The 26,595-nt window shown below is 37.2% G+C and overlaps 1 protein-coding gene across 8 annotated transcripts in view; it reads right to left on the bottom strand.

Moving 5' to 3' along the window:
* ABI3BP (ABI family member 3 binding protein) overlaps positions 1–26,595 on the bottom strand; it is a 248,619-nt gene that overhangs the window by 111,261 nt on the left and 110,763 nt on the right. For 4 of the 8 annotated variants that reach the window (XM_032150299.2, XM_058437575.1, XM_058437574.1 and 1 more), the window contains exons 7-14: positions 18,429–18,477; positions 17,423–17,494; positions 16,757–16,849; positions 8,509–8,586; positions 6,472–6,546; positions 5,634–5,708; positions 4,473–4,544; positions 3,951–4,025 (exon numbers count right to left, since the gene is read on the bottom strand). In XM_032150299.2, coding sequence (XP_032006190.1) covers positions 3,951–4,025; positions 4,473–4,544; positions 5,634–5,708; positions 6,472–6,546; positions 8,509–8,586; positions 16,757–16,849; positions 17,423–17,494; positions 18,429–18,477 — 589 coding nt within the window. The remainder of the gene's footprint in view (positions 1–3,950; positions 4,026–4,472; positions 4,545–5,633; positions 5,709–6,471; positions 6,547–8,508; positions 8,587–16,756; positions 16,850–17,422; positions 17,495–18,428; positions 18,478–26,595) is intronic. The other 4 variants (XM_058437579.1, XM_058437576.1, XM_058437577.1 and 1 more) reach the window with 2 other exon arrangements.

Genomic DNA, 26,595 nt, shown 5'->3' with positions numbered 1-26,595 from the left:
AATCACAGAATTGCTCCCACTTTCTGACTACATCCAATTCAGAGCAAAGTTTTACTGTCTTGGACACTTCCCTCAATCGTTCAACACAAGACAAACTCTTACAATAAGTCTTTTCTATCATCTTCTAAGAGATCCCCCAGTTTATCATGGTCTGTGTTCTCCATCATTGTAATAAGTAAATAAATGTAAATTTGTTCAACTACAAGTGTGATCTGCTGGTCTTTGGCCGAAAGGAATTGATACAGTAAATATAGATGCATCAAACCCCAACAGAGAAAACAGAATGCGCTCATTTGGCTGTAATAATGTCATTATTACCAGTTAAAAATATTAGGTTGCTACAAATGTAATTGTGGCTTTTGCCATTAAAAGTAATGGCAAAACCATTAGAAGTGATGGCAAAAACTGCAATTATGTTTGCACCAACCTATATAATGTTTCTTTAAAAGATATTGGAACTAAAAATGGGATTCATGGTTTTGTGGACCACCATTTAAACACTATCTCTACCTGTCTCTTTTCTCAGTTCTCAAAATAGTTGCTTTAGGAAGCTGTGTGTGTAATTGGAAAATAAAATACCTATTATGTATGTTGAAACTAACTGGGAAATAGAACGTTAGTACACATGTAAATTTGCACAAAATCAAAAGAAACAAAGGCTGAAATAAAAGAGCTATATAAATATACCACTCTTTAAATCACAGATAATACATTTGTTATTAAATTTTAATTTGAAATTTAACATAAGTTAGGAAGATGCCACAGAGCACTTACACTAGAAATGGAAGCGTTGCACATTAGCAGAAACAAGAGATACTTAACTACCCACTTTGAAAAATCGATCTTGTATTGATTTGAGGCCCATGGTGCTATAACCAGCTACACCCGATGATTCTTACCGGTACCATGTAAAAACATTATAAACTATATCGATAAGGTAGTGCTTCTCAAACTTTAATGTTCAATACAAAAATTAGCCAGGCATGGTGGCAGGTGCCTGTAATCTCAGCTACTCGGGAGGCTGAGGCAGGAGAATCACTTGAACCCAGGAGGCAAAGGTTGCAGTGAGCCGAGATTGCACCCGTCGCACTCCAGGCTAGGTGAGAAGAGCAAACTCCATCTCAAAAAACAAAAACTTTAATGTTCATATCGCCTGGGCATCTTGTTGGAAAGCAGATCTTGTTTCAATAGATCTGGAGTAGAGCCCAGGTTCTGCCTTTTCAACAAGTTCCCGGGTGATGCCAAATGCTGTTGGACTGAGGATCATGCTAAGCAGCAAAGACATGAAAATTAACTGTTACAAGGCAGGATGGGAAGCTTCAAGGGCTAATGTTAATACGTGCAATCACATACGGTACTGTTATTACAGTTTATGACAAGTCTCCATTCTTTGTCTAGACAGGGTTGGGAGTTCTCAGTTGGAAGTTCTCTGGTGACCTAAGGTTGCCCTGGCAGTAGTGCAGCAGCTGAATAAAGAGTCAGTTTCCTGCTGCATTAGCCGCTGCTCATAGTCCATCAGGGCAAAACCAGAATATTCCTTTTTTGAATTAAAGGCAAAAGAAACCTTTCCTTTATTGGCATTTCCTATATCATCTATTTTCGTCTCACTGTAACTCTGCAACCTTCACATTCCAACATATTCTCCTCATTCCCCAATGCTTGGTTCAACTCAAGCCTTCATATATAATTCAAATGCCAGGCATTAAAGTCTCGAAAATGGTTTCCTTGATGTTTTTGTTAGTTTGCTCTTGAATATTCATAGAAACTAAACACTAGATGTTGCTTAAAGAAAACCCAAAAGAACCCCATGTTCCCCATGTTATAACCCAAAAGCTAAAAGATGAAAGGGATCTAAAAGTTTATTTAGTCCCCAAATCCCCAAAGGCACTTGGCTCAGGTGCTCTTGAGGGATGTGGGAGTCACAGCCAGGGCTGTCACGGTGCAGCAGATAAACCATCACATATGCCCCTAGACTAGTTGTTGCATCATAATTACAATGCAGCTGCACCTGGGTGATGGCTACTGCTGCCAGAGGCTCAGTATGAAATTCAACTCAGAACCCAGATTTTAGACCCAGGTGACTTGGATTGCTAAAGGGGTTTTTGCCCCCACTTTAGTTAATTGCACTGGAAGTTTAGAATCAGTGACTAGGGTGCGATTCCTCAGGGATCTAGAACTAGAAATACCATTTGACCCAGCCATCCCATTACTGGGTATATACCCAAAGGACTATAAATCATGCTGCTATAAAGACACATGCACACGTATGTTTATTGTGGCACTATTCACAATAGCAAAGACTTGGAACCAACCCAAATGTCCAAAAACGATAGACTGGATTAAGAAAATGTGGCACATATACACCATGGAATACTATGCAGCCATAAAAAATGATGAGTTCATGTCCTTTGTAGGGACATGGATGAAACTGGAAACCATCATTCTCAGTAAACTATCGCAAGGACAAAAAACCCAACACCGCATGTTTTCACTCATAGGTGAGAATTGAACAATGAGAACTCGTGGACACAGGAAGGGGAACGTCACACTCTGGGGACTGTTGTGGGGTGGGGGAGGGGTTAGGGACAGCATTAGGAGATATACCTAATGCTAAATGAGGAGTTAATGGGTGCAGCAAACCAACATGGCACATGGATACATACGTAACAAACCTGCACATTGTGCACATGTACCCTAAAACCTAAAGTATAATAATAAAAATAAAAAATAAAAAAAAAAAGAATCAGTGACTAGGGAAACCAAGACTTAGATACAGTTTGAGGCTTCTCTGGATAAGCGAACAACTATGGCCAACTTTCAAGTGTGTTCCCACTTAGGGAAACTAGGGGTGACTATAATAGACATATTCCCTTAATTTGACGTCATCTTCTATCTTTTGCAGATATCTGAGCCCATTACATATACTAGAGAAAGGATAATTTCACCAAGATCTATGAGGGCTCACGCTCATCCTTTCTCAAACCCAGTCCTCTGCTGGACTGTGGAGAGCACCACAAAATGCCGCTGCATTTAAGTTCATTACATGAAACGTCCAGCTTCATTATACACTATATGATATGTACCCCAAATAAAGTCAAAACAACTAGAAGATTTACAAAAATTAAAATACAAATAAGCAAAACACAAAAATCACGGAAGTAATCATAAAGGATGGTTTCTGAGGTCTTCTTATAATTCTCATATGCTGAATACACTCTTTAGTTGACTGCTAGGCAATCAAAAGATGTATAGAATTTAATTGAGAAAAATATTTTTTGTAAAAGAAACATATCTCAATCAATTTTAATGGTGGAACACAAGAATTCTCAACAGGAAAAAAAAAAAAAGCCAGTTGCCACAGTTTGCAAAAGAGGAAACCAATACCTTCCGAAAGTAGAGAAAAGTAGCCATCACATGGTTACTAGGAGAGCGAGGCCTGGAACCAAGGTCTATTATTAACCGCAAGGACCTGTGGTCTCTCCTACATGTCATGCTATACTTACAAATTTTAGAACTTGCTATACTATCTTCACATAGTAAGCTCTTAAATGTTTATTTAATTATTTTGCCAAAAAGAAGCAAATATTCCCTGCAAGAGAATATGAAACTCATACTGTTAAATCAAACCCATGCTGATGCTTCTTATTTTGTACTGCTTTCATGTCACTAAAGAGATCTCTATCAATGAGCCAATTCATAGTTCATGTTCTGGCCACATTTCTAAGATGTTATAGTATCCAGAAATTAGAACAGGTGTCTTTAAAACATTCAAGACCATTTTGCTTTTGTAATGGGGAAAATGAGGTTCATCTCAGTATCAACAAATGTATTATAGATTTTCCATTACAAAGCATATTGATAATCAATTAAGGAACCTATAAAAATAAAAACAATAAGTTACTCAATATTCCTTGTTATAATTGATTTTTTTAAGAAAAGGATTTAATTACCAGTTTGAGGCTGCAGAACTTTGGAATCTTCAGATATTTTTGCTGTAGGCACAATCCACGGCTTTTCACTTGAAGCTATATTGAAAAGAAATGGAATTTGCTGAAGATTTTTTTTTTAAGAGGAGAATGAGACAGAAATAGGTTGCTGGTATGGTTAAGTGGCTACCAGAAGCCTGCAGTATACCAATACAATAAAAAGTCATTATATATCAGTAAGAAATCAGTATGTATCCATCCAGAGAACATTTGATTAGTGGTCAGAGAGAGACCAGTGTTTGGTGTCAGACTGTCAACATTTTTCAGGACAAAAAGCTAAGTGGATTATGTGGAATTAAGACTGATGGGTTTTACTGAATTTGCAGAAAATCCAAACAAATAGATTTATTAAAAAAAATCAAATCAACCACTTGTTTGCCTATCAGTTCATGGGGTTTGCAGAAATAAGATGCAGTAAATGTGTCCTGCAGAATTAAGAAATCACCACCCACAGCCTTAATATTAAATTTAAGGTACTCTTATTACCCAATGTGCCCCTAGGTTTCTCAAAAGGGAAGGGTGTTTTTGCCTCAGGAAATTCTGGAAGCCTTTTTGGAGCTGTAATGAAACACATAAGGAAAGTTACGACCTGAGGTGCAAGTAACAGAAAAGATTTTAAAAATTTTAAGCTTGCAAAAACAGAAGCAAACATAAAAAGGCAAATCATGTTAAGAGACCATTAGCAGTATTTCTTACATCTGTGTTTCAATGTTGACTATAATAAAGTTTCTTTTTCAATTTTTTATAGTTAAGTGACTAAATTTAAGCTACTGTATTTGGACTCTTCTTTCCACCCTTATTAAACCAGTTTGCTTTCTTCAGCTATGTTTATGTGTGTTCTTAAATATATTTCATTTAAATTTAAACCAAGCAAACACATCTGAACTAGAAAATGTCCATCTGAAAGCTTTTAAAAATAGTTTTGGCAACTATGTGGCTTTATATGTAAGCTCCTCCCCCGACCTTTTTTTTTTTTTTTTTTTGAGATGGAGTCTAGCTCTGTCACCCAAGTTGCAGTGCATGGCACAATCTCGGGGCACTGCAACCTCCGCCTCCCAGGTTCAAGTGATTCTCCTGTCTCAGCCTCCTGAGTAGCTGGGATTACAGGTGCGTGCAACCATGCCAGACTAATTTTTGTATTTTTAGTAAAGATGGGGTTTCACCATGTTGGCCAGGGTGGTCTCAAACTACTGACTTCAGGCAACCCACCTGCCTCAGCCTCCCAAAGTTTTGGGATTACAGGCGTTAGCTGCTGCACCCTGCCCTCATTTTTTTCATACTTCACTCAGAATTCTAAGAATTCTAAGAAGCAGTCTGCAGAAATATCATAAATATATCTTCTCTGTTAAGAGAGACAATAGAGTAAAAACATTTACAAAAAATACAGAAATGATCAATTTGTTCAGTGACATATTGATTCCAAATTAAAAGAATCAAACATAATATTAAAATATGACCACTTAAAAGAAAAACAACCCAACCAAGCGATTTGTCATAGGGAGAGCTTCTTTGGGATCCTAAACTTGAAGACTGTGTCACCCTTAAGGGATTGGGTATAAATTAGCGTAATTAATTCAAAAGACTTCTTTGAAGCATGCATACAATATCCAAGGTAATAATAAAGCTGCAGTATTTATTAATTTTTACCTAGAGTGCTCAGTGGCAATTCAAACTGAGGTATTAGAAGAGTTTGCAATGTTTCCGGGGTCCTTTTGCTGAGAACTACAATAAAAAAGAGTGCAGTTAGCAACTCCTGGACTTGGGTTTTGATGTTGTGGCTTAACCATGATCATGCGCAGCAAACTTTGGAACAGACTCTTGCACACAGAGCAGCCAATACCTTTAATGGAAATAACTTTCCCTGGAAAAGTTACATAGCTGTTAAAATATGAAGGTGTACATTCAAAGGGCAGTGGTGTGGCTGAGAAGATCAACATCAAATTACAGAACAAAACACATGCTGCTCCTTTTCTTCAGGGGAAAGAGAACAACAAAGCAAGTTAGATTCTCTTGGACTAAGAAACAACAAACATGGGTGCCATGAAATTCTCGTTTAAAAGCATGACACTTTTGGGGCTTCTTCCCAAATTTAGTACGCACAAGACTTCCCAAAGCCAATCTAAGCAGAAAGCACAGACTCAAGACTTCCAGGTTTCCTTCATTCTCCCCCAAGATTTGGGGGTTATAGGCTGGTATTCTGTCTGTATAACCCAGAGACTGGTTAAAAAGGGCATTCAGTTAGCAATTAGCATCCAGATTTGCCCAGAAGTTCAGTCACCAGGATTAGCCATGTGGTTAACTCTTCAGTGGAATCTGTCCAAGAAAGAGGAAGGTTAACCACTGCCAGGAAGGAAGGAAAAGGAGAAAGTGGGGAGGGAGAGAGAAGTTGAGGCATCAGGTTTCTTTTCTGTGAGTCCTGGGAGTTACTTCGTTGTTACTTTCGGTTTTTTTTTTTTTTTTTAGAAAAAAAAGTTCTTAGAATTACCCAGTGTTGTTTCTGAAACATCTAATGCACTAGATGTAGTGGGTTTAGTGCTTCTTGGAACTGTTTCAGGAGTCACTGAAAGGTAAAAAGCACAACTTTACAAATCAAGATAAAGTGAAGCAACCAAACACCAGGAGACACATTTTGTTGCCTTTTAGAACTAGTGACTGATATTTGGATAGCCCATTTCTTTTTGTGTTACCATGTAAAGAGCTCCTTGGCTTGTCTCGAGTACCTGAGCTGACACTCCTCTCCAACTGGTCCTTTCTGGGTTTGCTTTCTATCCAAAAGAGCACTCTGACCTGACTTTCATTGAAACACTTATAAGCTTAATCATAATTTTAAATCTGCCTTTTTCTTTATCACCAAGGCTTAGCATAATACCTGGGGTATAGTAAACAAGCACATGATAATAATAGTTTATTACTTTTTAAATCATTTATTGAAGAATCTGAAGGATAATCAAGATAATAGTTTATTAAATGAATAAATGGGCAAATGAAAGGATGACTCTGGGCTAAAAGTCTTACTTAGAGCGATCACATTATAAGACTTCTCTCTTACACTGCAATGAATATGCAAAGCTTGAAAATGAATTGAAATTATGATCAGAATTTAAATGCTCAGCCACAGATTTGTCCCAAATGCTAGATTAAAGGTAATAAAAAGCTCAATTAAAAAGCTCACACTCCTTTCCCACCAGCCAGTCAACAGTTTTGGAGAAATAAGAACTAAGATCACTGGGATCTGAAATGAATTGAGAGCCAGAAACCCCCAGAATGTTGCAGGGCAAGAACACAAAATAAACACAATAACCCTGAGCAATAAGCTGTGGTGTTTTCCTAAGTGTTTCTGAAGTGGAAAACTCTGAGGAGGGTTTGGCAGAGGCCTAAAAACATGTAGACTCTCCCATCAGAAATGCTGCCAAGAGAAAAAAGTGTAATTAGGGAAAGTAGGTAGAATCTTTGAGGGAGAAAGGGACTTGGAGTCCCTATAGAGCCATGCCTATGCTTTTCTGGATATTGATCACATATACTGAAGTCAGAAACCATCTAGGAATTTCATCCAAATGGGTCACTCCAGTAGCTATACCTCTGCTCCAACTCCCATGAAGGTGGGGATGAAAGGTCCATCTCTCTTCTTTGGAAAAGGACCATATTCATCTTGCTGTCTCAGACATATTCCTACTTGAATGGATTTCTCGAAGTTATTTTACTGCCACAACAACTTTTATCTCCTCTAGACCAGTTACGAGTCCAAAAGTTTAGTAAAAGGTACATTATCAATATTTCAAGTTATAGGATTTTGTGGACCAAAAAATTCACTTCAGATTGGAGTGACTCTGCTAAATACAGATTGTGGGAAATTCTTGCCAGATGTCTGTTTCATCAGGTCCTGGATAAGGTGGTACTACTCTGGCAAAAACTCTAGCTCAGAGATTAATGCCTCCCCCCTGGACTGGACTTGAGTAGTTCATTCATAGAAGAGATGCTGAATGTTTGTTAGTAATGGTGATAAACTATGGAGAAAATGCTTACTGCATTAATTCTTTAAAGGATCGTTACTGAACTATTCTATATTCTCTACACTAGGATTGCTAAAGTTCCAGAGACATTTGTTTCTAAATGATTCCAGGATATTTTCATAGATATTAAGCTATGGATTTGTGAAGAATATATGGCATTCTGCTACACTGACCACTTGTAAAAGTGTAGAAATGAAAAATGGTCTAATGTCATCATATGAAAGAACAGCACCAAACTTGTGGTATGATGTTTTAATATAAAATTGAACTAATAATTTTCATTTAGAGTAAAAAATACAGCTTCTGTATTACATATTAGTTAGGTGATTCAATAGTCCATTTTGCAGCTGTTGTTTTCCCAAATGTTAGAGACATAGAATCCCCCACTGCTTTGCATTTATGATCAAAATGAATTTCCTACTGGCTCTTTACTGAAAAAAAGGCTGCAGATTAGTATTTGAAAAAAAGCATTTTTTCTTTTCTCAAGGTCAACAACATAGCGATCTCATTACCTGTTGTTGGTCGTGCTGAGATTTTTTCAACCTCTGGTGTTTTAGATTCGGCAGGTAATGCCAAGGTTTCATTCTTAGCTAAAAAGTCAGAGAACAAACAATTTACCTCACTTGCAGTGTCCAAAAATACCTCCCTCAATGCATAATCAAGTAGCAGATTAAAAATCTAATCTCACACTCCTTCCCCACCAGCCAGTCAACAACTTTATTGTGTATCTCTAGCAGGAACTAATATAAGTCTTCAAAATTCTCTTATTAACCCTAGATAATTCTTTCTTATTAACCCTAGATAATTCTTTAAGATCTAAATTGGCATTGAAATGAAGGAAAAAAATCACAACCCAATACTTGGATACATCGCAAGTCATCTGATTGATAAATAGAATTTCTGGAAGGCATAGGTGGTATTGCAAATGCTTCCTGGAATTTTATATTCAAGTACTCCCAATTTTTAAAAATCAACCTGTAGAAAATTTCCAGCCGGGCGCGGTGGCTCATGCCTGTAATCCCAGCACTTTGGGAGGCAGAGGCAGGTGGATCACGAGGTCAGGAAATCAAGACCATCCTGACTAACACGGTGAAACCCTGTCTCTACTAAATATACAAAAAATTAGCCGGGTGTGGTGGTGGGTGCCTGTAGTCCCAGCTACTCGGGAGGCTGAAACAGGAGAATGGCGTGAACCCGGGAGGCGGAGCTTGCAGTGAGCCGAGATCGCGCCACTGCACTCCAGCCTGGGCGACAGAGCGAGACCCCGTCTCAAAAAAAAAAAAAAAAAGAAAAAAAAAAAAGAAAATTTCCATTATTATACATGGTAAAAAATGTAATCAGTTATGACATTGAGATTTTAGAAAACCACAAACAACACACATAGGAAACTAAGCTATTTGAAAATATTTGTGGCAAAAAATTAAACAGTAAATTTTATTTGAGCCTCATATTAATGTAGATCTTCTCTTTTAATCTCTATGGGAATTCAGTACAAAGGATAAAATAATTTTATTCCATTTTTCCTCTTTATACAACTATTTGAGAAACTTCATTTTAAAATGTAGATGTTCTTTTTCAAAGAAAGTAACATTTCTAAGCCAGTGTTCCCCAGCGATTATGGTATTCCCCATTTGAAAGGGTATAATTAGGATTAATTCTATTCAGTTATTTTCTGTGTTGAATCATAATATTACCTGCTCATAATATTTTGAAACAGTCTAGTGGCATGAAAGAATTCATGCCCCCTTGGGATACCCTGATCATGCCACCTTGAGCTGATTACATAATCGGACAGGATTTTTCAGAGTCCTAAGGCTATATAGAACTTAGATTTCCCAACTTTGGCACTATTGATATTTGACGCTAGATTATTTTTTTGTATGGGTGGCTGGCCTGTATACTGTAGGATGTTGAACAGTATTCTTGGCTTCCACCCATTGGATTCCAGTAGTGCTCTCACACACTTTTGGAATATTTTGTGTTCCACAGATACTTTTCTTTTTTTTTTTTTTGAGACGGAGTCTTGCTCTTTCTCCCAGGCCAGAGTGCAGTGGCGCGATCTCGGCTCACTGCAAGCTCCGCCTCCCGGGTTCACGCCATTCTCCTGCCTCAGCCTCCCGAGTAGCTGGGACTACAGGCACCCGCCACCACGCCCGGCTAATTTTTTGTATTTTTAGTAGAGACGGGGTTTCACCGTATTAGCCAGGATGGCCTCGATCTCCTGACCTCGTGATCCACCTGCCTCGGCCTCCCAAAGTGCTGGGATTACAGGCATGAGCCACCGCGCCCGGCCCCCACAGATACTTTTCTAACAACCAAAAGTATCTCCAGGCAATTCTAGATATTCCCTAAGGGACAAAATTGCTCCCTGTTAAAAACTTTAATTTTCACACTCAAAACTCTTTGAACATGTATTTTATAATCTGTAGTTCACTTTATTTTTGTAAAGACCATCTTCTTTTCTGTTAATGTGGGTTCAAAAATATTTATTTAATTCTGATGAGCTTGAAGACAATTAGAAAGTCATCTTTCACAATGTTTATAGCAGCAAATCAGTTTTCAATCCCTACTTGATAAAGGCATACAACAGATTTCTAGATAGCTAATTTTCAAGAATTATTTAAAATGCCACCACTAAGTGTCATAAATGATAATTTGCAACAAATTGTGTGTTTCTGAAGTTGCAAAGCATGTTCGCACAACAAAATATTTAATAGCATTGTTCAAATTAATTTAGCAGGGCATAAAAAGGAACTTTTAAAAAATCTAGCATAATTTTATAAATTCTATTTTTAAAACGTCTAAATTTTATCAGTATTTTTTTTCTGACATCTTTTGTGTGAACCATTCTGATTGTCAACACAGAAAAAAATTCAGATCATGAATTTTTCAAGCACTCTGTTCCTATTATTTTCAACAGGCACCATAGGAAGTTTTTTTAAACGTAAAATTATAAGGTTTCCTTTCACGATCTCTTCTCTTTCAGTGTTCTCCTCTCCTTCCAGGGCTCCTTCCTGATTAAGAATTTCCCATGTTCTCAGTGAGTCCCTGGCTGACCTAGGACCTCTTATTATTTATTTGCTTAATCGTCCAGATCCTAGACTTTCACAGGCAATGCTCTCAATTTCTTTATTCAAAACATGTTCTTAGCTGGCAATCACATTAGCCTAAAATCAGGCTGTTAATGAAAAAAGGCAAACTACCCCTTGCTAAGAGACATTTGTATTCTTTATATATTACTAATACATTTCACAGGCATATTGCTTTTTCTTTTTCTTTTTCTTTTTTGTTTTTTTGAGGCAGGGTCTCACTCTGTTGCCCAGGCTGGAGTACAGTGGCATGATAATAGTTCACTGCAGCCTCAAACTTCAAACTCCTGGGCTCAAGTGAAACAATTCTCCTCCTTCTGCCTCCCTGGTAGTAGCTGGGACTATAAGCACGTGCCACAGCACCTAGCTAATTACTATTATTATCTTGTAAAAACGGGATCTCACTATGTTGCCAGGCTGGTCTTGAACTCCTGAGCTCAACTGATCCTCCTGCCTCAGCCTCCCGAAGTACTGGGATTACAAGTGGGAGCCACTGCACCAGGCCATACTGTATATGTATAAATGATATTTCAGACATCAGAGAACTTAGTAGATGGGGAGGGTATTTGAATGGGGAACTCTTGATATATCAACCCCTGAGCATTCACCCACACTGTCTATGCACAACCGCAATCTTGGCAACAGGAAAGTAAAATGCAATCAGAATACAGCCTAAAACCCAGGAAATTCCTTTTCCTCTATTTCTTCTGTACATTTTTCCATCACAGTTGTTTCCTTTAATTTTTGGCAGGCTAGGTCTTGACTTTGGCAAACGCTTTGTATGTCCCTTGGGGATGTGTGTGTAATCCTAACTTTTTTGTTTATATCTCTCATTATTCACACCATGTGTTCTTAGAACAAGCTATTATACTTCTTGATGTCCCATTATGAGCTCTGCTGGAATGAGGATGTTATTTTTAGGACTTACTACCTCAAAAAATACAGCTTTTCTGAGTTGCAGCGATAATTAACTTTAGGGAAGTTTATTTCTCCCTTCATGGCATAAAGGAATGTTTATGCCCACACTTTGCAAAAAACAGTGCTTCTGTGCAGCAAAGGAAGCAATAAACAAAATGAAAAGGCAGCCTATACACTGAGAGAAAATATTTGCAAACCACATGTATCTGATGAAGGGTTAAGATCCAAAGTATATAAGGAACTTACACAAAATAGCGAAACAAAATAACACAACCACCCTCAACCCCAAATAACCTAATTAAAACATGGGCAAAGGACCCGAATAGACATTTCTCCAAAGAAGACATAAAAATGGCTAACAGGTATAAAAAAAAAGTGCTCAACGTCACTGATCATCAGGGAAATGCAAAATTAAGACCACACTGAGATATCACCTCACTTCTGTTAGGATGGATATTAAGCAAAACGATAAAAAATAGGTGTTGGCAAGGGTGTGGAGAAAAGGAAATTCTTGTTATTGTTGGGGTGGAAATGTAAATTGGTGCAGCTATTATAGAAAATGGTATGGAGTTTCCTCAAAAAATTAAAAATAGAACTACCTTATGACCCAACAATCCCTCTTCTGGACATACATCCAAAGGAAATGAAATCAGCACCTCATAGAGACACATGCAGTCCCACATTCACTCCAGCATTGTTCACAACAACCAAGATATGGAAATGACTTAAATGTTCATTGATGAATGTATAAGGAAATTATGGTACACACACACTGGAGTATTATTCAGGCTTAAAAAAAGGAGGTCCTGCCATTTGCAATAACATGGATAAACCTGGAGGATATTATGCTAAATGATATAAGCCAAGCACAGAAAGAAAAAGACTGCATGATTTCACTCATATGTGGAAACTAAAAAAAGTCACATATATAGAGAATAAAACTTTATGAGGGATGGGATGGAGAGGGGGAAATAGGGAAATGTAGAACAGAGGGTAAAAAGTTGCAGATGCATAGGATGAATAAGACTAGAAATCTAAAGTAGAAAACAAGAACTATAATATTGTATATTGGAAAATTGTTAAGATTTTTGGTACTCTTACCACATGCACACACAAAGGGTAACTATGCAAGAGAATGGATATTAATTTGCTTGAATATAGTAACTATTTCACTAGGTATACATATAAAAAAACTTCATGTTGGATTCTTGAAGCATATACAATAAAAAATTTTAAAAAATTGTATATGTAGTTTTTTTAAGAAACATGGTCTACTAAGTTGGTACATTTGTTGGGTAGGATTTTCCTTTGATTTATTGGACATTTTCAAACATACTGGCTATCAGTCTCTTCGGTGCGTGATATGGTTTGGCTGTGTCCCCACAAATCTAATCTTGAATTCCCACATGTTGTGGGAGGGGACTGAATCATCAGGGCAGGTCTTTCCCATGCTATTCTCGTGATGGTGAGTAAGACTCATGAGATCTCATGGCTTTAAAAACGGGACTTTGCCTGCACAAGTGCTCTCTTTTTGCCTGCTGCCATCCATGTAAGATATGACTTGCTCCTCCTTGCCTTCCATCATGGATGTGAGGCTTCCCCAGTCATGCGGAACTATAAGTCCAATTAAACCTCTTTCTTTGTAAATTGTCCAGTCTCGGGTATGTCTTTACCAGCAGTATGAAAATGGACTAATTCGGTGTGTAAGAAATTCTGCATATGTTAAATTTTCTACGTGTTCTGTTATTATTAGCATCATATTTTAAGAGACCGAGTCTTGCTCTGTTGCCCAGGCTGTAGTACAGTGGTGCAATTAGAGCTCACTGAGACCTCAAACTCATGGGCTTAAGTGATCCTCCTGCCTCAGCCTTCTGAGCAGTTAGGGTTACAGGCATGTACCATCATGCCTGGCTATTTTTTTATTTTAATATTTTTTTGTAAAGATGGGGTCTTGCTATATTGCCTACGCTAGTCTTGCATTGCTAATCTCAAACGATTCCCTGGCTTCAGCCTCCCAAAGTGCTGGGGTTACAGGCATGAACCATCCCATCTTGCCCATGTATTCAATTTAAGACAGGCATTTCCCTCAAAAGCCAAGTTTAAAAACATATTTACTATTTTCATAGTTTTAATTATTTGCATTTTACTATTTGCATTTAATTTTTCTTTATTAGAATAATACTTAATTCTGGACTTTTAGTGAATCATATCAGAAAGGCAAAAGTAAAAACGAATCCCAAGACAACAATCCACTTTAATTCCTTAAAGCAAGCAAAAATGCTACATTGGTATTATGGTAGCATGTAGAACTTTCAAACATTGTTTTAAAGATTAGGAAATATCACTCAAGACTAAGCACTGAGGAATGGACCATGACATCTTCCAGTTTGAAACTGACAGCCACGGTCTGAGAAACACCCCTGCTCATTTTCAGTCCCCTTCACAAATCCTGCTTTCTACAGTTTTGATGGACACATTAGGGACTAAATCAATAAGAGATTGACCAGCTCCTTTTTTTTTCCTCCTTCCAAACAAGTTCTAGGCACGGGGCAAAGTATACAGTCTCTGGGCAGAGAACAGGTGGATGCAAGAGTCCAGAGCTTTAACTCTTCCAAACACAGATTCACTGAGGGAACTTAATTTGGGAGCATCCTGGCAGCATCACATTTACATGATGTAGGGTTGGGTCAGGGGGTTTTACAGTTAAAGGGAGGTGATCAAGTGTGATGTACAAATTAAGAAAATGAAGTCCAGAATCACTTATTTTCCGGGAAGTAATTCACTCTATGACTACTAGATATGACTATTTTAAAGTAAAAATATAAGGATTGCACAAAACCACAAAGATATATTGGCAAATATTTTCACATCTTACTAAGATGTTGAACCATAAGTTTTGGAAAATTTTTCAAAATTGTAAGTCTAATAGTCCCCAGTTAAGTGCTTTTCTACCCACTTAAGTCCTTCCTCTTCCTTCTTCCAGGAGTTTCTCGAAATCAACACCTAAAAAGAACTTAAGATCTTGCCTTTTAAAATTTTTATAACTGGATTGCCTCAGATCAGACAAGCAAAAAATGAAAAAAAGTTAACTTAAACTTTCAGGTAACACTATTTATGCAAAGTGAAGTGTCTGGATATTTGAAAAACACATGAAGAGATAGCAATTTCTTTTTAAGTTTTTTTAAAAAATTAAGTAGCTTGACATTATGTGGACAAAACTTCTAAACATCTCTACATGGCCCTATTCCCTAAAGAAGAAAATTGGAAACAAGAAAAACACATCAACATTTGGTACGTCATTAGATTTGACGTCTTTTTCCCCCAATAAGTCTCCAGGACAGGGAGGGAAAGGGGGAAAAAGGAAATGAGTTATTGGCTTGTGGGATCCGCACTGTACCAGCAGCTACTCATCAGGAACATCAAGGGTTTGTTCCCAGTGGACGCATGCTCTTGCTAACAGAGAGATCACAGCAAGCCCCGACCTGACCAGAGGGTCTGCCCACCTAGGACCCCAGCCTATTGTTATGTTTCATGGTATTTTCTTGAAATAAAAAATATTTGGGTTATATCTTATTTGTCATTTCTTCTGCCTCTCAGCCAAAAAAGAGGAAGTATCAACTGAAGGGGACAGGTAAGGCCCCCAGAAAGGGAGGAGAAAGTAAGTGCCTTGTCTAAGGTCCCAGAATGAGCAGGTGCCATGCCTGGGTAACTCACCATCATAGCCCCCAGCAACTTGTGGTTTTGACATAGGGTAATGCATAGTATTTGTTGAATGATTGTTGCCAAACAGGGGCTTGGGCCTCCGTTTCTTTATCCATACAATGTGTTGATTCAATCATATATTAAACATTAAAGTTCACAGCCAGTGCCTAGCTCAGGGAATACATTCTGTATTCTTAAGGCTTGTTCCATTTCTACCGCACTATTTCTTCCAAATTTATTAACAGCCCAAGGCATTCTCTAGAGACATTGGAGGGGTAGTTCTCAAAGTGTGGTTCCTAGACCAGCAGCGTCAGTATCACCTGGAAACTTGTCAGAAATGCAAATTCTCAGTCCCCATACTGGACCTACTGAATCAGTAATTCTGGAGGTGGGTGGGCATTGGGGCGGGGGTTGGGGGGCGGGCAGCAGTCTTTGTGTTAAGCCCTCCAAGTGCTCCTGATGTTTGCTCAAGCTTGAGATTCTCTGCTAAGAAACAATTCAGAGCCTAATTTGATACTTAAATGCAGCAACCAACTCAGCCCAGGGACCTCCACATTTATTCCCTGGCCCTTTTATAAGTGGATTTTCCATTTTTTTTCTTTTACTGTTATATGTTTTTTAAACACTGAACTCATAACCAGTTCTTTCTAGAAACAGGAAGCAATATCAATCTCAAGTAAATAATTCTAATGAACCTGACCTTCACATCAATTCCATTGAAAACACCTAGTCGCCCCATAATAGTATAGTAAGTATAATTTAGAATTACTTTATTAGAAAATTATACATATGTATTTTGAAGAATTTCATAGACATTCACTCTTATTTCATACATATAAATATACCTTATATAAATATATACATATAAAATAACTATTTTCTTATAGAATGTTATTTATAATGAATACCTCCAACACTCCAACCTCTTTGCCTCTACTTTTTTACTTGAGATCCTCAAACAGCTCATTTGCAAGATTCTTTGGATCTCCTAAGAATATCAGTGCTAGTACTCAGTCATTGCAAAGTTCAAATACAAAACTTTTCTGCTTACCTAATTGTGTCTTGAGTGCATCTGAAATCTCAAACATTAGGGATGCAGGAAGTTTTACAGTAGTTTCATTAAGACCTGGAATAATAAGGTGGACTGCAAGGAAATAGATGTAAATAAGATAAGGGGAAGAAAGTGCATCATGACATGAAATGAAGCTCAGCACATCAGCTATTACAAACTATGAAGCATAGCACTTATTTTGCTTAGTAAATTTTAACCCAAACTTTAAAATGTTGGAAAAAATATGACCATACATTCTAAACAGAATATTTTTCATATTTAACCGAACTACTAAAATCCTCTGGCTTTTAATCCATAGACTCAAAAATTGTATAATGGCTGCTAAGATGTGTGGTGAACAAAGATTATTATCAATAATAATGATTTTTAAAACAGCAGTTCAGTCAACTCTGTGGGGCAGGTAGGACAGGTGCCATCATTCCCACTGCACATGTGCTAGAGCTATTTCTTTAACACACCATGATAAAGATAGCATGGCTTGGCTCCTAGCCTGGAATGGACACGAGCCAGGATGCTAAACAGTGAAAGGAAGTGAACCACGTCAATTAAACAGAACTACTCACACTGCAAAACTCCAGCAAAGCCCTATCCTCAAAAGATAGCCCGATTTGCTTAATCTAGGCATAGATTTCGAGATCCACTCACCTAGTATCACTCCTCCCAAGGGAGCTTTTTCTGGGGATTTAGTTGAATCCTTGTGAGTAACATTCTGAATCACTGTTGAAATACAAAAAGACAGTGTGAGGCGGTGGGAAACAGGAGGCAGTAAGAAGCTAATAACGTGAAGCCATCTGCACTGGAAAAGCCTTGATCTAACTTTACTAATTAATACAAAGCAACTCAATGGGCTGGCTATATAGCCAACAGAAGGATTGGAAGGCATACCTTACCTTAACACCTGTGCCTTTAACTGATGAAAGGCTATTATTCTATCATAAGGTGTTCCATTCTAATTACTGGAACATTTTCTTCCTAACTCTATTCCCTGAAGCCTTCCTTTTCCCCAAATCAATGAGTACTAGCACAAAATGAAGTGATGACCCAGCAATAAAAATTTAGAGAACTTATTTTCTCAAAGCAAAGAGTCTTTGAGTAATATCAACACTAACTGACTCTGTTTTGAGAATATACTTGGGATGTTGTGTTTTCTGAAAATGAAGAACTATTTTTTTAAAGGCCCTGTCTCTTCTACCAAGAAACTTTCTGGAAATAATATATTTTAATAATTTGAAAAACCAGAAGCCAAAACAAAAACAGCCAGATACTGAAGTGAAGTGACATTATAATTCTGGAAACCTGGACATCTTTACTTTCCTTAAAGTGACCACTAAATCAGTGGGTTTCTTCGGGTATGACAACTTAATCCTGGGCAAAGCTCCACATACTTAACTTGTTTTAAAAAATTTAATACTTGTGATGGTTGCTTTGTCCTTAGTTGTCTGACCAGTGTGACCAGCCCAAAGCTTGGTGTATTGGTAAAAGAGCCAAAATTATCCATTAACTTCCAGTTTATTCGACCATTACATTTTCTTTGAACTTTTTCTCAAAAAAATCAATTAAAAAATTGAGAAAATACGTGCCGTGTTTGATTACCTTAGCTAAAAGTATATTAAAGATTGCGCTAAACACATTTCCAGAGCAGACAAATTACCTTGCTTGATGATTGTTATTGGGATTAGCTTCCTTGGGACATACGCTGGCTGAAAAGAGAAGAAAGTCAGCTTTTGAGTCATTGTGAATAACTTTTTGTTCTTTAAAATGTTCAGAGAACTGGAAGTAGCCCTTTCTTGTCTTCAATGAAGTCTCCTGTGACACTGGTTCAATAGTTGCTGGTGGCAGGGTGCGGTGGCTCACGCCTGTAATCCCAGCACTTTGGGAGGCCAAGGCGGGTGGATCACCTGAGGTCAGGAGTTCGACACCAGCCTGGCCAACACGGTGAAACCCCATCTCTACTAAAAATCCAAAAAAAAAAAAAAACAAATTAGCCGGGCGTGGTGGCGGGTGCCTCTAATCTCAGCTACTCGGGAGGCTGAGGCAGGAGAATTGCTGGAACCTGGGAGGCAGAGGTTGCAGTGAGCCGAGATCGTGCCATTGCACTCCAGCGTGGGTGACAGCAGCGAGACTCCATCTTAAAAAAAGTTGCTGGTTAGATTGTTAGTACATCCATCTGCCTCTACTTTATTGGATTCACTTGGTTTCCCTCATAAATATCCCAAGGTTTGACAGAAGCAATTTCTTCAGAACTCCCATTAGTTCACTTTACTTAGAAACTGCAATGGAAAGAAACCAAATCTTCTGTATTGAATATTAGTTTATTTTCATTACATTTGAGATAAGACACCGCCAAATTGTTTTTACAGTCCTTCTCCAAAAGATGTTAAGCTACCCATTATCTTTGAAAACCAATCACGATCAATTGTTTGAGGGTATCCAATTGCTGCTGCTGCTGCTGTTACTACAGATACCACAACCACCATGAGCTCCCAACACCAAGCACTTATTGCTCAAGAAAGCAGAGCAAAGACTCTGATCCAGACATTTCTTATTCCACAGCCTGTACTTTCAACCATTCTGCACATGTTTATACACAAGGGACCTCAGAATCAGAAGGACATATCCCAGACGACTCTGCTTCCTCTCTTCACCCAAATTACCTCAGAAGTCCCACAGGAGGTTCTGATGTCATAAAGTAGCCTGACCTAGGGATGGGTGTAGACTTTAAAGCAGAGTCATTGCCAGACATAATCATGAGGCCAAGGATCAGACAGACTAGAGGACACAGGGCAGATGAGGAGAAGGGCAGAAAATTATACACAGGAGAATTAGAGTTGAGTTGAAAGGGCAAGATTGATGTCCACTTTTTAATACTTGGTTTAGCCTGTATACATAATACAGATATGGCATACACTAGACCTGTTGATCATCAAGGATGTGCTGAATATGAGCTGCTTACCAGATATGTGTTTACCTGATTACCAAATCCCTTACAAGGGCAAACACCTAGTAGTGAGCAAAATATACTTTTTGACTTACTACCATTTTAGTAAGTGATATCCCCCTGACAAAGAAGGGACAATACACCAAGCTTACTGTTGGCTATTTTCCTTATCATATTAAGGTTCTTATGTTTTAAAAAAATCACAACAAATAAAAGTTTACTATTATCAGATTATTTTTTAAAGGAGTGTCTGCATGCATTGACTCAATGGTTTCCTCCTTAGCAACCAGGCCTAAGGAATTAATCAAAGACAGTGTTTATTATCATAACTTAAAATAAATTTATTATCAAAAATAGAGGTTTTATTCAATGATAGTTCAAAAATTTGACTTGTATTTAATAAAATGGAAAAACACAGAATATAAATAAGTACCAAGGATACAAATTTGCATCCACAGTATAACCCAATTTTATAAATACATGTGTAGAAAAGACGCCAGAGGGAAATAAATCACTGTTTCCTTAAAACGGTATTTATTTCTTGTAAGCCAACATTCATTTTATTTTGTGTACCTTTCTATATTTGCCAAATTTCTGATAAGGGCAAGTTACATTTATAAGCAGAAAAAGTTATTTTAATCAACAATCTGTTTAGCTACCACATATGCTTCTGTATCGCAACTTAGCTCATACACTATTGATAACTAGAGGAATGATGCAAATATAATTTAGACATGCTCTTTCTTGGCAACAGGAGGGAAATAGTAGGAAGATAAATATAACTTTCAGTGGAGGATAAAAAAATACCAAACTCTCAGCTTTGCAGTTATATGGGCAGGAGGATCCCTTTTGACTTTATTATAAAACTATTAAATGTGAGCACTTGCACAGAGATCCTTCCCCAGGGGAGAAAAGTTAGGCCCACCCTTGGCACTCTGCACTCACCCACGAGCCCACCTTAAGAGAAGCCCCACCAGCTCCTCCACCTGCACTGTCTAGTTCTCACCTGCCTTGCTCCAGCAAAAGGGTTGCCAGCATATAGCCTCTAACTCCTCTGAGAATTTTTATTTGTTCATGTTAAAACAACTTTTATTTTTTGCTATTTTAAAAAATCATTTCTTTTTCATAATTGTACATATTTCTGGGGTACAGTGCGATGTTCTCATCTAAGTGCACAATGTGGGATGATTAAACCAACCTAATTACCATGTCCACCTCCTCACCTGTCATTTTTTTGTGGTGAGGCATTTGAAATTTATCTTCAGCAATTTTGAACTATACGTTAATAGTAACTATGGTCACCCTGCTGTGCAATAGCACTCTAAAGCTTACTCCTCCTGCCTAACTGAAACTTCCTACCCTTTGCCAGTATCTCCTCACTGCCCCCTTGCCCCTCACCCCCTGGTAACCACCATTCTACTCTCTGCTTCTATGTGTTTGACACTTCTGAGACTTTTAAATGCTTGGCATGGCAACCTTCAGCTACATGGGAGCTGCCAGGCAGGAAAGCCACATTATTTTTCTAGGTACCAATAATCAGTTTTGTTCAGGCTGTGGCTGCAGCTACAGAGGCTTTTGAATGGCCTGTCCTCTATTTGCCCTACAACTCCTGTCACTTAGTGCACATTTGTACTTAGCGCACGTTTTGTTGAATGCGAAGTCTTTCCAAGATACTTAACACATTAGAGCAGAAAAGCCTACATGTTGCTGTGCTGACTGAATTGCATTATACCAGTTTAATTTTCCTTGTTGTAATGATTTGTTTTGAACAAACAATTTTTTGACGAGGACAAATGGAAAATATTCCGCTCTTCACATGAATGGAATAAAGTTTCTGTTCTGAGTTCTGACTCCAGTACAGACCAGTGACCAGTTACAGACCAGTGTCCAGTTAAAGTGACAAGAACATATTTACACTATGTACTGCCAAAAATTAAAAAATCATTTAGCTGAAGAATGCAATTTTTTTTCTAGGCCTAGAAATGCTCTCCTGCTTAATCCACAATCCAAAGCTGCTCAAGGACTCTACTAATGAACAAATAGCTGCGTCTCTACAGGTAGGTTTTTAAAGGGCATCAGGAAAGTCCTGTGGCTCAACATGTCTCTGCCAACACCTCTACAATTTCCATTCAGAAATTCACAATGTGAATCCTGTCCTACGTCTTCTTATCAAATAAAAGGGCAGGGAAAAGTTTGTTAACGAGACTCACTGCAAAATGAATTACTGTGATAATTTCCAAGATACAGTGTTTAACCAATTACAATCCAATTTTAATAGAACTGTTTTATGTACAATGTTTTTAAAAAACATTTCCTTGCTGACCTTTCCTTACTTTTTCTAGGCTTGTTATTACGAACAGCTATTAATGTATATCAGAGTTACAGGTGTAGACAGTGTGGGGCCTGGAAATGGGAAGGAGGTAGTGACAGCCTCGCGGGCTTCCACACTATTTTGGCTGGTGTGGCCTCAGCACAATACTGCTGTCCTCAGACACCACTCTGGCAGCGATTTTCCTTCTTAGTCATTCCCTTGCTGGCTCTCTTTTCTCTACACAGCTTGCCAATTTCCCCATTCTTGCTGCAAACCTCCACCGCTTCTTCCTTCCATAGTTCTTGTCTTTCAATGTTTACTGAATGCCAGGAAGAAAGCATATTTCTTTCTTGTCCTATAATAGATTTTTTTCTTCTTCATTTCCAGATATCCTGTCCATTAGAAACTCAGGTTGGGCTATGCCTTGAGCAGAAGTCTTGTTAAGATCATTTATTTTTACCGATTTTCTGGGACACTGTGGTGAAGCATGCAGTTGGTGAAACTCAATGAGGAGAGACTACTCAAGTGTAAAGGTGATGCCCCTGCAGAAAAATGCAGCATGCTTTCTTGCCATGGCTAGGGAAAGCATATGCTTCTTTAGAAATACCTGCAGCAGCAGCAGCAGATGCTGCTACCACCACACGTGACAAGGAACTTGCGTCTCACCCTGCATTACACTAACTTCCTCCTGAAAGTATACTGAAAATTAGCTATAATAAAGTTAGTGGTAACTAAGGATGTTATTTTTTGTAGGTTTGTCCATTTGACATTTTTGTGGGATCAGAATATGATTATTGTAGGTTTAACATTATTTTCAGGCCCCGAGATAAAGAGGAGCTGTCCATTTTGGTAGTGGCTAAAACAGTGGCTCAAAGTCAAATTTCAATGACTCAAGAGTCAAACCACATGAGAACTTGGGCATATTAGATTCTGGCTTTAATTCACTTTTAGGATGTTCTAATGAAACTTACAAAACATACTGACTCAATCTAACATCTGGCTAAAAGTGAATCTAATGTCCTACTTTCAAAAGGCTTCAAATTTCTGCTCAACTTAACCTTTGATGATATATTAATAGTTTGCCTACATATAAATTTTTCAAGTTTCTGCTTAAGACAAGGATTGCTAAGAATGGAAGGATGCCTGATACATTCACTGTACACAGTCATAAAGTGTGGGTGGGGACCATAAAGGTAATCTGTCTTCACATCAATCATTCGATAATTGTTACATTTTAACAATTGGTACCACTTCTCTTTTTGATGATAATAACTGTGGATTTCTTAAAATATGGGTGGATCTCTGATGGAAAATAAAAAACGATAAAAATAGATGTCATATTTTTGGAGAACCCTGATTCTAGGAAGATTTAGATTAAATAATTAAATTTGCTTTCAAAAATCTGTTAATAAATGCTACATACTTCAAATATTGATTTTGTCTAGTTAGCTAGTTAATACATTTTTTCAAAATATAGAAAATGTATGAAAGTATTAGCCATCATTCTTTATTTTTTAAAATAATAAAACCTAATAGTAAACATTAGGTTTTACCTTCAGAAAAGAGTGTCCTAGATTCTCTAAATGGAAAAAAAAATAGCACGAGCATCATGATAAATGTATCTTTTTCTTCCTCAATCATATAGATCTCAAGTGATTTATTTTATATAGAAAGAACACAGTTTTGTTTCTGCATATGCCCTTTCTCTGATTTTTCTAGAGGTATAGGTAGGAGCAATATTGAAAACATTTAATAATTGGTAGAACAAAGGCACCAGCCAACTAGAAGAGATTCCCTGCTATACGTTCTAGGCACAACTGCACTGGGGCTTGCCTGCCAGCAGAACACATATCTAGATATATGAATTACAAGATATAGTGTAACCAGAAGGGTAGGATGGGCTGTATTTTGTATTCAAAATTTTGACCTAAAATTTATTTATCTTTAAAATGGATAGCCTAAAGTTCAAGTTCTTTTTTTCCATTCTGAATACCTCTTATTGGAAGATGTTCAAGAGTTTTTGCTGCTTCTCAGGTTTCAGGTGTAACCATGTTCATATGAATAAAAAAAGTTTTCAATGCATCTTTTTGCTTGAAATCCAAAAAGCAAAACACGTGAAATTAATTTCATATCTCTTGAAGTACTGCCTTCTAAGATAGGTCTCAGAGAAGAGATGGGTGAATAATTGGGTATACACTTCTTTGGACTAAAATATACCTCTAAAGTATCAAACCAGTTTTCAGAATCAATTCTATGTGGTCACATAAGATGGTCAAAGTTATCCCATGCAGTTCTGTTACTACTTCCCCATGTCCCAGAGCTACCTGACAGCAGAGATGTAAGTTCATGTATATGTGTATATATATATATATATATATATAAATTTTTTTTTTTTTGCTGTCCAGAAGGAAATAATAAAGCTTCTCAAAGAAGGCTTAAAATATCTTTTTAATGAATTTGGTTTTTCCTTTGGAAATAACAAAGAGTTTTAAACTCATCAGAGCTGGCTGGAGTCAGGATACTCCACCTCACAGCTTGAAGTGATAAAATGCCTGGCTCTGTGTCATGCAGGCAGGCAGTTGCTTCCTAGCCCTTCCTATCATGGCTGCTTATATTGAGGGGGAAAAAATTAAATTCCCTGAGAGTAAAACGTCAATCATCTTTCCCAATCTTGCTGAGTAACTCATCCTAAATGAAATATCCTGCCAAGACAAATACAAATTACTGGGATATGATAGCTGAAAAGAGGGAATGAAAGAAATGATATCATGGAGTCACATGAAAAGTTAAGCGTGACAGCCAAGAGGGTAGGAGACAATGCATGCTTCCTAGGAAACCATTCACAACAAAGAATGAGGATTGTTCTAGAAGAGGATGAAAGAGCAATTCTATCCCACTGTTTTGCTTGTGAGGTACAGCAGATCTACCTTTCCTATACAATGTTGACTGGATTTAAGAGACAAAGATGAAGGGAACTTAGGGAGAGGCACAATTCAATACATAAATACACAGTACTAAGCCAATTGGTTATTTGGGGGAAAAATACATAGCCTAATCAATATAGAACCTTACTATATACCATAGTTAAATAAAATTCACAGAATTATTATAAAATCAAACCACTTATAAAACTAAAAGAAAGGAAAGAAATATTTATCTGCTCTCTGGAGAGGGAGGGTCTTTCTAAAATATAATGCAATTGAGGATATCACAATGGAAAAGTCTAATAATTTGGTTAAGGAAATTTCATGAGTTGTCTATTTCAAAAGCGTCTATGAGCAAACTTAAGCGATAACAAATGTGAGAAAAATATTTCTAGATAGTATCATCAACAGGTCAATGTTTCTTTAATGTATACAGTCTTAGACTATATAGTTCTAAAGAGAACCCATGAAACGCCCAAAAAAGAACTGCAAGAGAACGTCATTAAATGGAAAATACAACTGGCTAATAAACAAGTGAAGAAACTACTGCTTTATCAGCAATCAGAGAAATAAAAACTAAGATAACAATTATAAGCTATTAGACAAAAATTTAGTGATGAAAATATATAAAGTTGGCAATCAGGGTACTATAGCAACATAAACTGATACATTGCTGGCAAGTTTATAAATTAGTACCACTTTTCGGGAAAGAAATCTGACCATAGTATTAGGAAGGCTTAAAAATGTTAAAACTCTAAACTGTTAATTCCTCTTCTAAGTATCTATTTTAAGGAAATGATTAGCATTGTGAACAAAGCTTTATCACAAGTGTTCATAAACCTATCATAAGTGTTCACTATAACATCACCCACAATTTAAAAACAATTAGAAGTAACTTAAATGCCTACAAATTGGAAACTTATAATCATGCATTTAGATCATACAGTACAAAGCAATTAAAATTATGTTTATGAAGAACATTTGATGATATGAAATATGTTCATATTTTGACCAAGTGAAAACAGCAAGATAGAAAATTGCAAATATAGTATGATTTTAATTTGTAATGAAAACATGCTTAGAAAACAAAAGATGTTCTAAAGTTTTACCAGATTATTAATGGTTTTATACTACCTTTATAGGTAGTTTTGTTATAGGTAACCTTGTTAATGCTTCTTTTCCCGCTCAACATTCTCAATATTTAAGTATTAGAAAATTAGAAAAGCAGCAAAACCTAAAAACCAAAAACCAACCAGACAAGTTAAAAAAAAGAAAGCGAGAAAAAAAAACAGGCCTACGAATTTACCTGCAATCTCTTTTTTGTATTAATATCTGAACTACATCGAAATATTTTCCTAGCAATTATAACAATCTCATAATTATTATTTGATAATAATTTCACAATGAACACATTTTTCTGCCATTTCAAACCACATGAACATTTGCCTTAGGCAGATTAATTTTTAGTCAGTTCTACTTTATCTAAGACTATTTTCTGTCACCAAAACCAATCTTCCTTTTTTTGGTTTTAATCCCAGTGAAATATGTACCACCATTTTTTTTCCAGACTGGGCTACATGATCTATGGGGCTATTCTGTGGACTCCTTAATTAGACATAAAAAGATGTTCAGCCACACACTTCAA

Source organism: Hylobates moloch, unplaced genomic scaffold (assembly GCF_009828535.3).
Source record: "Hylobates moloch isolate HMO894 unplaced genomic scaffold, HMol_V3 SCAFFOLD_4, whole genome shotgun sequence".
In the NCBI taxonomy this organism is placed as follows: domain Eukaryota; kingdom Metazoa; phylum Chordata; class Mammalia; order Primates; family Hylobatidae; genus Hylobates; species Hylobates moloch.
The sequence above is the reverse complement of the archived record's forward strand: the minus strand, read 5'-3'. Positions and strand labels throughout refer to the sequence as shown.